General features: G+C 48.5%; 1 protein-coding gene across 6 annotated transcripts in view; it reads right to left on the bottom strand.

Moving 5' to 3' along the window:
* Positions 1-10,962: 10,962 nt before the first annotated feature.
* The window catches only part of RNF24 (ring finger protein 24), a 72,650-nt gene continuing 65,287 nt past the window's right edge, over positions 10,963-18,325 (bottom strand). For all 6 annotated transcript variants that reach the window (XM_073342943.2, XM_073342946.2, XM_073342947.2 and 3 more), the window contains exon 6: positions 10,963-17,761. In XM_073342943.2, the coding sequence (XP_073199044.1) occupies positions 17,623-17,761 (139 nt within the window). In that variant the 3' untranslated portion in view covers positions 10,963-17,622. The remainder of the gene's footprint in view (positions 17,762-18,325) is intronic.

The raw sequence follows: 18,325 nt of genomic DNA, 5'->3' as shown, positions 1-18,325 counted from the left end.
GTTTGTGCGGGGGGAGCTGATCATTGAGTTGCCACTTTTGCTGGGCCTGCAGCTTTGTGCTCTGGCTTCCTCAGTCCTCCTTACTGTGAACTGGCAGCTGCATGTGCATATTCAGAGATGGCGCATAGTGCTGGACTGACAGCTCTGCAGGCTGAAGCCCTCTACCTAGGGCACTGGTATAACTCAGGCAGCAGCCGGGAAGCTTTGCCTCACACTCTCACCCATGTAGCCTCTTCTCTGCATCCCCCCTACCCCTGGGACAATTTGTCCCTTTGCTGTTGCTTACCAATGACAATTGTAATAGCTTTAATGACAGACCCCTATTCTGACAGGAACTGATCTGATGCCCCCTAACTCATTGTGCTTAGGGCAGCAAACGAAGATTGAACGTCAATGGTGGTGGGTCATTATACCACATCTTCCATCGCAGATCTTCCCTACCCCCCTCTCACCTGCCTCTGTTCCCCCTGGGGCGTGATGAACACTAAAATCAACTCTTTTCTGAAAACTTGGCCTAGCCTCAGTTCCAGCCTGTCGCAGGGAGCAGTGGTGCCCATGAGGCTGGGCTCAGTGAATGTCAGAAACAGAGGCCCTGCAGCGCAGACTGCTGCTAGCTGACGAGCCCCAAGGTGGGCATACAGAAACTGCTGGGTGGAAGGGATGTGCGTGAGACAGGGCACTCGAGCTGCCGGCTGGGGAACAGCAGCAGACTGCACCCTCCACACCAGCATTGCCACCCTGATAACTAATCAGTGTGATCTCAACGGGGGCTCAAGCTGCTGGAGAAGAGAAAAGTATCAAGGGCCTGAGGCAGGGGTGGAGGCTGGATCAGTAGCAGGACGTTCCATGGCGTCACAGCTCAGATTCCTACCCCCACTAAGTTACAGAGGGGAGACTGTGAAGAGGACGGGGGAGGGGTTAGATGGGCAAAACCTTCTTGGAGGAGTTTCAGGTTTAGCTAAACCAAACCAAGGATCCTGGTTTCAATTAACTGATTCCTGGGAGGGCAGCTGGCAGTGCTGGTTAGAGGAATGGCTGTAGCACTGGCCCACCTTTGAATTGACTGGAGGGTGATCAGATGCCATGAGGCCAGGGACAGGACAGATCAGGGAGCACAGGATCTAGCTCCCCTCTTGTTACTAAAGGAAAAAAAACATCTCCTGGCTCAGTGGGAGGGGGCAGTGAGTCCACTGTTGGGGGTTAAAGGGCTGAGGCCAGCAATAACTGTCTCCGGCTAGCTGGCTGCTATGACCCCTGGCCAGAGCTCCTGGAGCAGAAGCTGTTGTCAGTCCCCCTTCTGGCTCTGCCTGCTAATCATCCCCTTCTCCATCCCTCCCCAAGGTCTCTTTTCCCTGTTCAGCCTCCCTTGGGACCTGCCCAGCTTCTAGCTAAGCCTCTTCACAGCTCTTTGCCCTCTCCTGCAAAATGGCTGCCACTCCCCCGCACCCCCTGGGCTTCCCAAACTCCCCCATTCTCAGCCCCCCAACCTCTCTCCACTCCACCCCAGGGAAACACTTGTCCTCCATCACTGGGCGCTCAATTAGGAACCTGAGTCTCATTGGGGGCTGGGTCATGTTAGAAACTGAGGCAGGCTCCTAAATTATGTCGCCCTTGTAACGCCAAGCAGAGAAATGCCTTGATACCTTTAAAACCTGGGTCGTGGGCCTGGTGCCCATCAGCCAGGCAGCGGGTGGGCTCTGCTGAGCAGGTGCATTTTTGGTCACAACTGTGAGGACATGAGGGGTGAACAGGGGTGAGGGGAAAGCAGAAGCACAGGGTCAGGGACTGGGCTGAGGGGGGGGGGGCGCAGAGGGACAGAGGTATGGGGAGAGCAGCGGAGCACGTAGGAGCAGAGCTGTAAATCGGGCAAGGAGAAAAATGGAACTCAGGGCCTGTGGGGTGCTGAGGCCCCTAGAAGAGCAATGAAACCTTTGCAGGCCGGCTGCAGGGGGCTGGTGCAGCGGGTGACAGAGGCATAGGACCCAGCACACAGCAAACATCCTTCACCTCCCTCTGCCCAAGTCAGCCATCCTGAGTCAGAAAGACACTGTAAACATGGCACCCACCCTGGCATATGGGGCGAGCTGGGGAGGGGCCTACTCCAGCATTACATGGGGCAGAGAAATGCTCCGTGGCCCCACAGCATGCTGGATTGAGCCTGGGCTGGGCCCATGGATAGTAGGCAGCGAGCGTGCCTTGCCACCTGGCTATTTATTGCCAGCAATGCAGTGTTGACAGGTGATTATTGCTTATTAAAAAAAGGGGGAAATAAATCCACTTTGCCTTACGCTAGCGCCTGAGGCTTTGGTTCCCCGCTAGTTCGTTGTGCTTCAGCTGTCACGGGGTGCGGCTGAAACACCTGCTGCTGCCCCTTGGCTCAGCTTCTGGCTCCGGTTGCACGCGCAGCCAGCAACACAAAAGTCTTATGGGCTGGAGCGGGGGAAGAGAGTGGTGGCACTCAGGGCTTGAGCCCAGTTCCTGGGGAATTTCCCCATTGCCTGTAATGGACATAGGATCAGCTTCTTAGCCTTAAATGTGTCACCTCAGCTAGCAGAATTCCCCCCCCCCCCACCTCCCCAGGTTGCGTGTGAGTGGAGCAGCAAAGCCAATGTGATAAGATTTCTGACGACTGCCAGAGAGGTAACAGCCCAGGGCTGACAACAGCTAATTGTTTGGTCTGATCCCTTGTGTGGCGTGCTGAGCAGGCTCAGGCTGGGAAAGGCTGGAACCTAACCCAGAGAACGCTGTGGGTTCAGGCACCGCAGGACCACAATTCAGGTGGGGATTGGACCTTGAGTTTTGAGGTGGGCGCGTCTCTCATGAACCTACCGTTTCATTTTCAGTGGTGGTGCTCTGAGGAGGGAGGGGGAGCAGCACAGGGTAAAAACTGGAGGGGATCTGGTTGGTTGAGTGTCTGTTCAAGGGAATCACAGCAGTCATTTGTGTTGGCTGTTGAAGAATCATTAAGTGCCCTTGTGGGTTTCCATAAAGTGCAATTACATGACAAGGTAAAAATGGCCCAGACTTGCTCTAAAGATCTGCCCCATGGGCTGGAGTCTCTTCTCACTTACATCCGCGTAAATCAGAAGTTAACACCATGGGGGTCAATGGAATTTCACCCAGGTAAAACCACTGTAAATTAGAGCAGACTCAGGCTGTGTGCGCGTTCAGAGACAGGGCTACTGACTTTAACACCAAGAGTAATTGTCTTACTCCTCTTGGTCCCACCAAGGAAGGCAGCAATAAAGGACTGCTTTGGTGTCATCTGGCTCTTCAGCAGAAATGTTAGCACTAGTGGTGAGACATGAGAAGGGAAGTACCCAGCTTGACTCTCAGCTCCCAGGCTGAGTTTGCAGGGCAGGCAGTTAGAGGATGCAGCTTTGGATTGTCAGTCAAGCAGGCTGGCTACACAGACATCATGAGAAAGGGAAGCCCAGGCTGCCATTTTTACAGCTACATTTCAGAATGCCTACAAAAGCCTCACTTTCCAGGCCCAGAAAGGTCGTTGCCTGGAGCCACCACTGCCTCAGCAGCAGCTCCCAGCTGGCTCCAGCTCCTGCTTTCTTAAACTTCAGTGCAGCCTTCCCCTGAAGCAGAGGGGAGAGGTAACAAGCAGCTCACATTCAGCCCACGTAAAAGGTAATTAATGGGGTAGTTAGTGGCTTAAAATGTACAGCACCTTGCACAATGGGGCTCAGATTACCCAGAGGTGCTACTGTGATATAAGTAACTAATACTTTCATTTGGGTTTGGGGTTTAATGTGGAGTGAAGTTACTTTAAAACACACACGGCTGCCTTTTCAGCTTTCTCCAGATGTAGACATGGAACCACAGCTCTATTCATTTCCTCTGTAGAGGCCAGTTTTCATGCCAGTAAGGCTCCAGGGTGCGTATGTTATGCTGGGATGCAGCCAGTTCCTAAGGAGTATAGCGCAGCACCCATGGCCTCCATACCTAGCACGGCAGGTGGGGAGTGGCACTGTCCCAGCCTAAGAGGACTTTTGTTTCAGTCCCTCTCAGTGCCAAGCACCTTTACCGATATGGTGCATGAGCGATGAATCTGGGGTTTATGGCCCAGCATCATAAAATCCAACTGCCATGGATCTCATATGACTAACATCTGCTCCCATCCCCCGTCCTTACCTGCTGGGAGCTCAGCCCCTCCTCCTCCTGACTCAGACAGCAGCTGTGTGTTATGACTTTGGCAGGAGATTTAAAAAGTTGTGCTCTGAAGTGGGGATCCCCAGTTGCCTTCAAAGGAGGCTCCCCCGCATCTTCTCAGGGGCCCAAGTGAGATGCATAGCAACAGGGCACTGCAGGCCACACAAGCCTGGCTCAGTGTAGCATGGGGTAGCTGCTAAGGTTAGGAAAGCCTGACATCGTTTCTTTGCTCTAGCCTCAGGTGGCTGGCTGGGCTTCCCTATCCATGAAGCAATTCAGTGCTGGTGAAAAGCATCAGCCCACCCATCTTGGAGCCTGGAGGCGCCTGCCCACAGAATAGGTACAGGCCAAGCAACAACAGCACACACCTCCCGCACTGCTGTGCCTAGACAGGCCACTTCTAGGGGTAAGATGACAGGACAGGTGCCATTATGAGATAGGGAAGAAGGTACCAGAATTGGCACAGGTACCCCACGCCCTTGCAAGCTGGGCTGAGTCCAGCAACAAAACCATATGAGGGAACCTTAGCTGTGTAACTCTCTGCTGCAGGGGAATGGGACATGTCTAGGTCCCATCTTGTTTAGATCACAGTGCAGAGACCATCTTGCGAGAAAGGCATGGCAAGTCCTTCTTCCCCCCATTGACAACTCCCGGAGACCCCATGGGTAACACCCCCCTGAGTGAAAGCGGAGGAGAGCTGCGCTAACAAGGCAGGGAGGGCCCGCAGCTCCTCTCCTCATGCCACTCTCTCACCAACCATAGTGGCCGTATAGCAGCTAGGGCAGAATTTGCCAGCCTGCTTGTTAAGCAGCATCGCTCATCATGAGGAGATCACGCTGGCCGCCTGGGGCTTTCCCACTGGAATTTAAAGGCGGTGGCTTTGATCTAGAAAGCCCTAAACGGCTTGGGAAGTGCTAAGCCACAAGCCCCCTCCCCCGCCCCCTTCTCCAGGGGCAACGCAGTGGCAGGGGAGATGCTCTGGGCGGTCCAAGGGGAGCCAGTGCAGAGAGCAGGGTGAGGTGTTTGTTCACACAGAGCTGTGGGCTGCTGCAGTTCGCACCGAATAGACGCTTTTTCTCTAAACCTGCCTCCCCAGGAGAATCGCCTCTGGCTCCCTAGAGTTAGAGGTTGTTTAATGCCCTGAAACAAGAGGGGTCAGGTCCCTTCCAGTTGTGACTGTCCTTATCATGAATAGCCTCCTCTATTGCTGTAAAAGCCTGTAGCATTGAAGAACAAGCGAAGTCCCTGCTGCAGAGTTTTGGAGCCATCCTTGTGGAATACTCTCTGGGCTTGTTCGGTTACTTTTGCTAGGATGGTTCAAAAAAGAAAAAAAAAAAGTTTCCTCTTTTCTCTTGCGTTCTCCAACACCTCACTAGGGGGAGAGCCCAGGGAGCTGCTGCTTCCCCATGAAAGCAACAGACAACACACAAAAGGCGTCTGAGCTGAACCCTTCACTAGGCAGCAACCGCATGTAGCTCTGGGACCTGAATTACTTCAGTGCCAAAAGAAAAGGAGGACTTGTGGCACCTTAGAGACTAACCAATTTATTAGAGCATAAGCTTTCGTGAGCTACAGCTCACTTCTTCAGATGCATATCGTGGAAATGCATCTGAAGAAGTGAGCTGTAGCTCACGAAAGCTTATGCTCTAATAAATTGGTTAGTCTCTAAGGTGCCACAAGTCCTCCTTTTCTTTTTGCGAATACAGACTAACACGGCTGTTACTCTGAAACCTGTCATTATTCAGTGCCAAGAGCACCATGGAAAGTCCCTGGCAGACCAGAACTTCTCAGGGAAGCTCAGTAAGGAAACCTGCCCTGAACCAGCAGTGCCTCGTTTCTGATGGGGGAAGGGCTGGTTTTCCTGTTTTAGGAACAGGCTGCTGCAGCCATCAGTCAAGAACTCTGCTTCCCACTACCAGCCCCGGAGGGGGTGGGGGAGAGTCAGAGCGGATTGCTCAGAGCTGGCCTGGAAGAATAACAGCAGTGTGTGGTTTGGTCCCTGTGCTCCCCCTGCAGGAGCAGCCCCCATCTATGGAGCTGGGGAGGCGATTCAGACTCCTTTGGGCCAGATGGGGATTGGCCCAGGGCAGCAGCAGCGTGCCAGTTGTTACAGCAGCTGACACTTCCCCTGGCAGGGAAAGGTTCGCTGAGCTAAAGCGTTCCATTCTGCTCCCAGAAGACGATCTGGCATTGACGGGTTTTGGCACGGCCTACTCCAGATGATTCCATTGCCATAGTATCCCAGCTCCTGGAACACAAGAATGTGGCTTCTTAGTCTGGGGATTGTGACAACCCCCCCCCCCCCCAGGGGGTTGCAAATAGGTGTCAGAGCATCACATCTGCTCCGACCTATCCATATGGTTAAAGGGAAGGGAGAATCCCAGATAGATGGAAGAGCCCTGGTATGGAAAAGCCAAGAACCCCCTGAACTGGAAACAACCACCACCACCCTGGGGAAGGCAAGTCTCTGCTCCAGAGAGGGCAAATCTTTCAAGGGTGAGAATGTCACAGCTGCTGTTTCTGTATTTGGCATCAGAAACCCCCCAGAGAAAGCTGTAGAACTGTTGACCAAAGAGTAGTCGCAGTCTTAAGTAGCTATTTACTCATCTGGGAAGACCTTCCAAGCAACTTCTTCTGTACAGACAGGGATCTAGTCTGAAGTCGAGCCAAAAGGCACCCCAATGGAGCTGGGGAAGAATACACAGTAACCCTTGAATTCCTCACCTGAATTCTTTGTTGTGAATGATTGGCTCAGCTCCATCTAGCTTGGCAGGACATTGCATTTGGACAATGCAAGGTTGAATTGCCAACACCAGGCTCTCCCAGGTTGATGGTGACTGTTTTCCTTTGGACAGGGAAAAGGAGTACTTGTGGCACCTTAGAGACTAACCAATTTATTTGAGCATAAGCTTTCATGAGCTACAGCTCACTTCATCAGATGCATAAAAGTGGAAAATGCAGTGAGGATGTTTTTATACACACAGACCATAAAAAAATGGGTGTTTATCACTTGAAAAGGTTTTCTGTCCCCCAACGCACTCTCCTGCTGGTAATAGCTTATCTAAAGTGATCACTCTCCTTACAATGTGTATGATAATCAAGGTGGGCTATTTCCAGCACAAATCTAGGGTTTAACAAGAACATCTGAGGAACGGGGCGGGGGGAGGGGGGTAGGAAAAAACAAGGGGAAATAGGTTACCTTGCATAATGACTTAGGCTTGAAAGAGACTGGGAGAGGCTAAGTTAATTGTATCCAATTTGCAAATGAATTCCAATTCAGCAGTTTCTCGCTGGAGTCTGGTTTTGAAGTTTTTCTGTTGTAATATCGCAACTTTCATGTCTGTAATCGCGTGACCAGAGAGATTGAAGTGTTCTCCGACTGGTTTATGAATGTTATGCCACAAGGGGCCACAGCAATGGTTCCCTCAACCCACCCAGCAATATTGTTAATCTATGCAACTATACCCTTAGCCCAGCAGAAGAAGCTGTCCTATCTCAGGGCCTCTCCTTCTGCCCCTCCACCCCCACGAACATGATACAGTTCTGTGGTGACCTAGAATCCTATTTTGGATGTCTCCGACTCAAGGAATATTTCCAACACTCCTCTGAACAACATACTAATCCACAGAGATCTTCCTACCAACACTACAAAAAGAAGGATTCTAGGTGGACTCCTCCTGAAGGCCAAGACAGCAGATTGGACTTCTACACAGAGTGCTTCCACCGACGTGCACGGGCTGAAATTGTGGAAAAGCAGCATCACTTACCCCACAACCTCAGCCGTGCAGAACACAACGCCATCCACAGCCTCAGAAATAACTCTGACATAATCAAAAAGGCTGACAAAGGAGGTGCTGTTGTCATCATGAATAGGTCGGAATATGAACAAGAGGCTACTGAGCAGCTCTCCAACACCACTTTCTACAAGCCATTACCCTCTGATCCCACTGTGGGTTACCAAAAGAAACTACAGAATTTGCTCAAGAAACTCCCTGAAAAAGCACAAGATCAAATCCGCAGACACACACCCCTGGAACCCTGACCTGGGATATTCTATCTACTATCCAAGATCCATAAACCTGGAAATCCTGGGCGCCCCATCATCGTAGGCATTGGCACCCTGACAGCAGGATTGTCTGGCTATGTAGACTCCCTCCTCAGGCCCTACGCTATCAGCACTCCCAGCTATCTTCGAGACACCACTGACTTCCTGAGGAAACTACAATCCATCGGTGATCTTCCTGAAAACACCATCCTGGCCACTATGGATGTAGAAGCCCTCTACACCAACATTCCACACAAAGATGGACTACAAGCCGTCAGGAACACTATCCCCGATAATGTCACGGCAAACCTGGTGGCTGAACTTTGTGACTTTGTCCTCACCCATAACTACTTCACATTTGGGGACAATGTATACCTTCAAATCAGTGGCACTGCTATGGGTACCCGCATGGCCCCACAGTATGCCAACATTTTTATGGCTGACTTAGGGGACGAGAGCTGAGGAAGCGTTATTCTAATACCCCTACTCTACTTGCGCTATATTGATGACATCTTCATCATCTGGACCCATGGAAAAGAAGCCCTTGAGGAATTCCACCATGATTTCAACAATTTCCATCCCACCATCAACCTCAGCCTGGACCAGTCCACACAAGAGATCCACTTCCTGGACACTGGATCGCTCATAAGTGATGCTCACATAAACATCACCCTATACCGGAAACCTACTGACCGCTATTCCTACCTACATGCCTCCAGCTTTCACTCAGACCACACCACACGGTCCATCGTCTACAGCCAAGCTCTACGATACAACCGCATTTGCTCCAATCCCTCAGACAGAGACAAACACCTACAAGATCTCTATCAAGCATTCTTACAACTACAATACCCACCTGCTGAAGTGAAGAAACAGTTTGACGGAGCCAGAAGAGTACCCAGAAGTCACCTACTACAGGACAGGCCTAACAAAGAAAATAACAGAACGCCACTAGCCGTCACCTTCAGCCCCCAACTAAAACCACTCCAACGCATTATTAAGGATCTACAACCTATCCTGAAGGATGACCCAACACTCTCACAAATCTTGGGAGACAGGCCAGTCCTTGCCTACAGACAGCCCCCCAACCTGAAGCAAATACTCACCAGCAACTACATACCACACAACAGAACCACTAACCCAGGTACCTATCCTTGCAACAAAGCCCGATGCCACACCATCACAGGGCCTAATCACATCAGCCACACTATCAGAGGCTCATTCACCTGCACATCTACCAATGTGATATATGCCATCATGTGCCAGCAATGCCCCTCTGCCATGTACATTGGCCAAACTGGACAGTCTCTACGTAAAGAATAAATGGACACAAATCAGATGTCAAGAATTATAACATTCATAAACCAGTCGGAGAATACTTCAATCTCTCTGGTCACGCAATTACAGACATGAAAGTTGCGATATTGCAACAGAAAAACTTCAAAACCAGACTCCAGCGAGAAACTGCTGAATTGGAATTCATTTGCAAATTGGATACAATTAACTTAGGCTTGAATAGAGACTGGGAGTGGCTAAGTCATTTTACAAGGTAACCTATTTCCCCTTGTTTTTCCCTACCCCCGCCCCCGTTCCTCAAACGTTCTTGTTAAACCCTGGATTTGTGCTGGAAATGGCCCACCTTGATTATCATACACATTGTAAGGAGAGTGATCACTTTAGATAAGCTATTACCAGCAGGAGAGTGGGGTGGGGGTACAGAAAACCTTTTGAAGTGATAAACACCCATTTTTTTATGGTCTGTGTGTATAAAAACATCCTCACTGCATTTTCCACTTTTATGCATCCGATGAAGTGAGCTGTAGCTCACGAAAGCTCATGCTCAAATAAATTGGCTAGTCTCTAAGGTGCCACAAGTCCTCCTTTTCCTTTTTGGACAGGGAGTAGTTGCTAGCACAGAGGAAAGCCGAACAATTTGAACTCTGGAAGTTTCTGCTGAATAATAGGACACTTCGTACAAGCCAGGAAAGTGCTGGTCTGGCTGGCTTGCCATGGGGGAGTTCTCATTCAGCTAATGCGTCAGCTTTGTCTACAGTGCATTGAGGGGACAGGGAGAAGTGTAGCCAGCAGGGGGAGATGTAGCTTGTTAATGCTAAGCATAAGCCTGGATCAGTCTTGTATGGAGGCAGCAGAACAAATAGTTTATGTAGATCACTTTACGGAGTGGGATGCCCAGGCCAACCTCAGGCTAGAAGTCAGTTAGGGCTTGATTTCCATTGGCCCTGAGCACACAAGAGTTCCAAACTGCAGTGAACTGGAGCCATGGACACACTCGGCACCTCAGACAATCCAGCCATAAGGCTTTAATATTCTGCTTGGCCTATAGTGCAAGGGGTGACAGGGAATCCAGGGTCTTCACCACCTTAAGATGACCAGTTCTAATCTTACCCGGGAGGTGGCACATGACAGGGGACAGGGTGTTGGGTTCCATGCTGCCCAACTCACCGTGGGTCCTCAGGCAAGTCACTTTTCTGCATTTCCCCTCACCTATCAGAGTGGGATAATGGTGCTTACTTGCTTTGGGACCTATAGGGGAAAAGCAAGGAGGGGGCAAGTCTTTGCTGACTCAATCTCACCATGGTGTCCTGGCCTGGACTGCCCCCAGCAGTAGGTACCGTCTATTTGTAAGCAATGGACTCAAGCCAGAGTCACCCTGGGGGTGACCTACGTAAACCAGAGACAGGTGAACATGTGTGATTCAGTGAGATGGTGGCAGAAGTGACTCCAACACAGCACGATTTCCAAAATCCGTATTTATTTACATTTCAAGTCCAATCACATGCAAATTCTCTTTTCCTTAACAATAGTGTGATTAGCAAAAAAGATGCATTAGAATTTTAAAATAGCAATTAAATATACAAAAATATAGCTTACAAAAAACAGTGAATGTTTTAAAAAACATTCTGCTGCAGAACTCTTAGTGTACAAACAGTCTATGAACCCAGAGGCATAAACATCTCAGGAGTCACACAGTATTTACAGAGAAGGAGAAAACGCCACCCTCCCGCCCCCAACCTAAACCCTTGGTGGCCTAATCACAAGACCGGTCAAATGCTAGCGACAGTTCAGGTACTGATGCTATCAAACTACACAGACTAATTGGTAATGGGACACTTTAGCCCCATTCTAAAAGGATTGGAAAGAACAGTCTACTCTGCCATTAGAAAAGCCTGTACAATGTAATACTGAATGACCCCTTTCTTGCACCCCTTCAGTAGGGAGGGTTGTAAATACTGAAGCAAAAAAGAGAAACTCCTAAGAAAGAGTTCAGGTAATAGCCTGCCCCTTCCATTTACATCCAAAGTCATCTAGATGCTGATCAATAGATAGTTATCCCCATGACATGGAGTTGAATTCTGATCTCACACTGGTATAAATCCACTGGTGGTCAAGGAGTTACTCCAGATTTACACTGGGGTGAGAGATCAGACAGGTCAGCCATCCACTGGCAAACAGCTCAATACTGGGGTCACCAAAAACAAGCAAGGGGGAAAGTAAGCTTTCACCAACCATGTAAAGAGTTTTAGGAAGACACATCCAGGAGGACACAGAGCTATGCCCTGCAGCTCCATTTCCTCATCAAGACAATGAAATCTGATCAAGCTTCAGAATCCACCATCACCACTACAAATGCTCTGGACCAATGGGTCAGTGCAACCTGGTTTATGGCAACTAATTAACACTTGGGCCTTTTGCTTTGAAATACACACAAGAGAGTTTTCAAATGTTGACTACAAGTTGCTTAATTTTCTCCAATAAAGGCAGTCAACTTTTGAAAGAAACACAAGACAGACACATGGTAGAATCTATACTTCCAAATACCTTCTCTGCCACAAGGTTTAGCTTTTACAGTGAACAGTGTATGTTTTGTATCACAAAAGGAGTTGGCACCAAGGACTGGCCATTCACAGAGATCCTGTCCACTCAACTCCTGGGAATGGAAATTTGCATCTATCATGCACTTGGGAGAGAAACAGCAAGCTAGTAGGGATTATCCATAAGCAACTTGTCCTAGTTCAGCTATAAGAAACCAACCATGAACTGACTGCAACTAGCCTGCTAAAATTAGTGGCCTATTCTCACACAGATATGTACACATGTACCACCCATTAACTGGTGGGAGTTATGGGTACATACTATAGGAGAGAATACTGTTAGAAGGTCTATATACGAAGGGACCAATCAATCAAGGGAGATACAATTGCATTTGCCATGAGGGCTTCTACTTTCATCCACTGGCTGAATAGGCTCTGACACCTCTCAAGATCAGACCCTATCACACACAAATCCCATTGAAGTGAATGGGAGTTGTGGGTAGGTGGCCTGTCAAACAAGTATTTTTGACTAACAAGATTGGGAAAGGGAATCTTACCAGACAGGAATGTGGTTCCTGTGAATATTTTAGCCTAATTCCCCCCACAAGCCCGGATCACTGTCTCAAGGAAGTGCTGAGTTTGCAGGGATCTGTGCCACTTTTGGCCACCAGTTAATGTGAAACAAACCACAAATCTGCTCAAGAGCCTGAGTGCTATTTGGCAGAATCTAGTGCTGGGAAATGGAGAGAGGACAACACATTCATATGCTCCGGGATGTGGGTATCACCCCTCCCCCCCATACATTTGTGACATATACCGCTGACGTTTAAGACATTAAATAGCTCTCTTGAGGTAGTCAATTGCTCTAGAGATACCAGACAGATACTATACACAAGGTGGTGGTGTACCGGTTACAGAGACTAGAGTGGAACTGGCAAACTACCTTCATAACATCCCTCAGCAAGGTGAACCTGAGTACGGTTGAGATGGCTCTAAAATGGACAGCAACAGGAGAAAGATGGAGTCTCACTGTAACAGCCCTTTAAAATAAAATACATCTCACTCCACTGGTTCATTGACTGCGTGGATGTGATTGGGAGCTGAATATTCTGGTAAAGCCAAAAGGAATAAATCAGCCATGCTGTAGGTACTCGTTCGACCAAACACTGAAGGACGTAGCACACCAGGCAAGTGCAGGGAATTCCTCTGGCCATTTGAGAGGACATTTCAAGTGGCACCAATTCAGACCAGTTTCTGCAAGAGGCTTTTAACCTTCCCCTCTCCCAGTTTTACAGTTGCTGTGCTGACATTATTCTATATATCTGTATGGTTACCAACCCCTATAGGATTTGGGGACCAATCAGAGCATGGCTTCAAGTTTGCTTGTAACTTGATATGATCCAGAGAACCAGAAAAGTTAAGTTTTGTTTCAGAGAATTTAGTGAAACTAAATAAACTAATTATAGATTGAAACTCTCAAGACTGAAGATCTATGCCCAGAACAGACAGCGGTCCTGCAAACAGCATCATGCAGTCATCTCCTTTGCCTCTGTCCCTGCTTTGAAGAGTCACCCCTAGGAACAAGAAGGAAGAAGCGTCCATGGCCCATTTCTCAGCCTTGCTACTCTGATTCCCAACAAGGGTACCAAATGAGATAAAGTGTCTGGGAATGGAGAGACCAGATGCTAACAAAGGGAATAAGACTGCCAACTCGCAGATCACTCAACCGCCATCATGTGGCCGTGACTTTCAGACACTGCAGACCTAGGCTAGATTACTACCCAGACCTGAAGCTTTTTGCACTACCCTATTACCAACTCACCAACTGAGCCATCAGAAAAAATCCTTAGTGCTGATCCTGCAAACTGTCCTTGCACAGAACTCCATGATTTCTGGAGAAGCTCTGAGCACTGAGAACCTGGAAGGTCAGGAGTTGAATTCATACTAAATTCTAATCCAGCCGCAGGAATGGAGGGACACGGACTCCAGGAGTTGTATGCTGCCAGAGACCAGCCTATGGGTCACTTTTATTTACTGTGGAGACCAAAAGCCACCACTTTCTTAGCGAGCATCCTCAGCGGCCTCGACGTTCAGGGAAGAAATTAACGGATTTTCTCCTGCAGGGCACCTAGGAAGCAGTTCAGCCAGGCTGGCTCTTTTTCCAGGTCACAAGAATGCAGGGATCACACAGTTTTATCCTCAATGATATCTTTCCTGGGTATCTGGCTGGTGAATCTTGCCCATATGCTCAGGGTTTAGCTGATCACCATATTTGGGGTCGGGAAGGAATTTTCCTCCAGGGCAGATTGGAAGAGGCCCTGGAGGTTTTTCGCCTTCCTCTGTAGCATGGGGTACAGGTCACTTGCTGGAGGATTCTCTGCTCCTTGAAGTCCTCAAATCGTGGTTTAAAGACTTCAATAGCTCAGACATAGGTGAGAGGTTTTTCACAGGAGTGGGTGGGTGAGATTCTGTGGACTGTGTTGTGCAGGAGGTCGGACTAGATGATCATAATGGTCCCTTCTGACCTTAGTATCAATGAATCTATGAATGAGATACAGCACTGTAGCCTGTGGTATTCATCACAGAAATAAAATGCAAACATTATCAGCACAGCCAGGAGACAGCAGGGAAGACACTAAGCCAGCCCTGTCACTTTATATTCATAGTTCAAATCCAGATCTTTGTTCCATTCAGAATACAATCTAAGATACCTAATTGCTTAGGTAAGAGTCTCATATATAAAACGTTCAGAACACAGATTCTTCTGAATGACTTAAAAAATGGCTGTGGCAAAAAAATAAAAGTACACAGAAAGGCTCAGTGGTAGTGGTGGGGGGTCAGGAAGGGTGCACGTATCACAGGACAGACTATATGGATCAAATCCTGCTCCTAGTGAAGCCCGTGGCAAAAATTCCCCATTGACTTCAGTGGCAGCAGGAGGTTTTTTGTTCAAGTCTGACCTAAATTATTGTGTAGGCACATTGGAAATGCATATATTAGGCTACATTAGAGAGACAAGTCATCAACCCTCTTTGCGGACATCCATCTATAAGCCAGCGTGCCCTGCTTGGCTGGACCAGAGACAGAAAATCGACAGGCTGAGGCATGGTAGGATTGTTGGTTTCATCCGCAAGGATTGTTGGTTTCATCACACTGGTGGTGTGGTACTGTACCGTAGCTCTGTAAAGGGTGCAAAGGTCAAAGGCACCTAACGTTTCTTTAATCAATACTACCGATGACTACCAGCTTGGTGCTGATCGACAAAAGGGAAATAACGGCATTTGGACCTTTTCTATTCTGGTTAAATGGGGAATTTTGAAGTTCACGATGGACAAAGTGGTTAATGGTAGATGTTCACAACCCATCCTTCTTCCCACTGGTTGTTGCAAAGCTCCTCTGCAAAACTGTTCAGTCATTCACAGCTCATGCAAATACCTGCGAGCAGGCAAATAAGCAGAGTAAACTAGCCACAGGTTAACGTTTATAAACAAATACACGTGCCTTCCCCTCCCATCCCGTCACAATACAGTCTGCAAACAACATGCAGGCTGCAATAGTCAAAGTCAGGGCAGAGGGCACTCACGAGTAAGTGAATCTTCCCCCTCGGATGTCCCCTATCCTGATGCCACAGAGGTTCAGGAGAGTTTTTCCATTGAGATCAATGGCAGCAGGATTTGGCCCTTATAAAGCAATGTTTAGAAGACAAAAGGATTCCTGGTAGTACATGAGATGTAAACTGGATTGGATCTGACAGCAAAGGGATCAGGGGATATCAGGCTCCTGGAACGTTGTTAAAGAACCAGAGGATCCGCCTTGAATGGGAGTAGCTGTGAGGCTCTCATGGGACGGCACTCAACAGATGCTAAGCATGCAGATGTGTACCTAGGAGGAGAAAGGGCTGGCAAGCCAAGGCAGTAAGCAATACGCACATTTACGGCATTTTAGACAATGGCTAGCTACGTACATTTAACTTCCCTCTGATCCAGTTGCACCTGTACGGTTTATTATTGGTCTAATTCAGGAATCTCAGTAGTGTCAGCACTTTTGAATCACTCAGAAAGCGGAGCTAGAAATCGGAAACCTACCCTGCTTTAATATACTTCGGCCAAACACCAAGGGTACTCCTCAACCCCAAGAAACGTACATACACAAACAGACCTTATGCCCTGCCACTTATCCCGACACACATCCATTTCAAGTGGGCCACAGAACTCAAAAGGGCGACTTGAATACCTCTGCACCCAGCAGAACGACATGGTACCTCTCTCTAGTTCAGAGCCAAGAGAAAGAAACAAGATAGTCAAGGTTTATCATTGGCTCTGAAGTAAGAGGCAGCAGAGCTCTGCTGAATTTAGTGGACTTGGGCCTGTCTGCGCCAAGGTTAGATCAGCCCTTTGAGATTGTGATTGTGCAGACAGGAGGGCGTGTGGGAGAGTGAGGCGGTGTACTGCAATCATGCTTCACCAACTACACAAGACGGGAAGAAAAGCATGTAACCGCTGGGCCTTGCACTTAGATTTTTCAAATGGGCTTTTTTATTGCAGAGGAAAATAAGGACACATTTATGGCTGCTGTGCAGTTTGCAGTAAGTGCCTGTGTCCAAAGCCAGCTTAATGCCAGCGCTTGGTAGGAAATCATCCCGTCACTTTTCAGAACACTCGGGGGCAATGGATGTTCTCAAGATCAGATCCAACCTCACTGCTCCTCTGGGGTCACGTAAAGGTTGATTCTCAGAGATGAAGACTGGGGAGCCGTGGGTGCTCAGCATCTCCGACACAATCAGGCCATACGTGCACATTAGAGTGACCCAGTTCCCTTACTGGACAGTACCTGCAAACCTTCCCCTGGAACTACTTCAGCCCAGAGTGCTTATGCGCTTGCACTGTCTTGGAGGCAGACTGGTCTAGTGCTGTCCCTGCTAACAGGATATTGTCAAAATTTAAATTTCCGAATAATCCCACAACTTCAGGAAATTCTCCTTAAAGGAACAATGTAAAACCCTTGCTCATTTCTCTAGCCACTAGCAATTCAGCGTGAGGTAATCACTGGCTGGGTTTGGCCTTATGGAGACAGTTTTTAAAGGGGGTGTGAAGGTTGGTTTTGTTTTTTTGAGATGAGAAGATGTCCACTGGCTGCATAGGATCTGCCATTCAAGGTACCCAGGGGCCAGGGTCTTGAAAGACTTGCCCTTGTAAGTTCTCTTACTGTGCTCGTAACATTATCCCTCCTACTCAGCACATCATATAGTCAACTAGCCAGAAACAGGTACCAGGCCTACACATGTAATATTGGCGACAGGGTCCGTCATAAAGTGCTCTCAAAAACCCAAACACATAGGCTTGTTGTTGCCTTTTGTCTTCTTGTTGCGCTGGTGGCATATTGCTTTGGTTGTTCTGAAGTCCAAACATCTGGCCCCATCCCCTAAAGTGCATCGTGGGAGCTCTTCATGAGACAAAGGGAATCCTGGTAGATGCACCAAGGCTGTAAGGAACAGATTCAGAGATCTGCGATTCTCTGCATAAGTCCATCGTTTTCATCCTTGTGATTTTTTTTGTGATGGAAGTGTCCTTTGCTTAGGAGAAGCTATACAATGTTCTCTGCCCCAGGCAGTGGTCCCTGGGGAGGCCCATGGTCCTGCTTATTATGGAGTTGTGCCAGCTGTAGGACAGGCATGTTGCAGAGTGGACACACTTTTCGCACCTCCAACCACTTAATGAGGCACCTGGGAATGAAGAAAAGAGGACAGAGTTAATTCACACTGAACCTGATTACCACCACTGAACACTTTGTACATTTCTCTGGCCCCCCTCATTTGAGCGTCTCCTCTCACTTGCCAAACATTAATTCTCTCAGCCTTTTGGAGGTAGAAATCATTATCTCCATGTTAAAGCTGTGGAAACAGAGCGAAGTGAAATGACTTACCCAAGTTCACGTAGAGAGTCTGCGACAAAGCTGGAATCAAGCCCCAGACTCCTGGCTTCCACACTCACCTGCCATTTTCATCCTATTAGGCGCATTTCTACCTCCAGAGTTTTAGTTCATCTTAAAGTCCCTCTTTGCATTCACGTGTAGAAAGTCAGTTTTATACAGTGAACAGACATTTTTATAGCTGGAAAATCGCTGTGCCAGCTCAATACTGGAACTTGTCAGAGAATCTCACCCAAAGAATTTTAAAATTCCGCACCTCCACTCCCTTATGCAAATAAAAAAACTGCACTTAAACATGCCTGATTCTGCTGAACTGGGATGAACGCCATTATGGACTTCTGCGGTGATGCTCACTGCT

Source organism: Lepidochelys kempii, chromosome 4 (genome assembly GCF_965140285.1).
Source record: "Lepidochelys kempii isolate rLepKem1 chromosome 4, rLepKem1.hap1, whole genome shotgun sequence".
Classification (NCBI taxonomy): Eukaryota; Metazoa; Chordata; order Testudines; family Cheloniidae; genus Lepidochelys; species Lepidochelys kempii.
The sequence above is the reverse complement of the archived record's forward strand: the minus strand, read 5'-3'. Positions and strand labels throughout refer to the sequence as shown.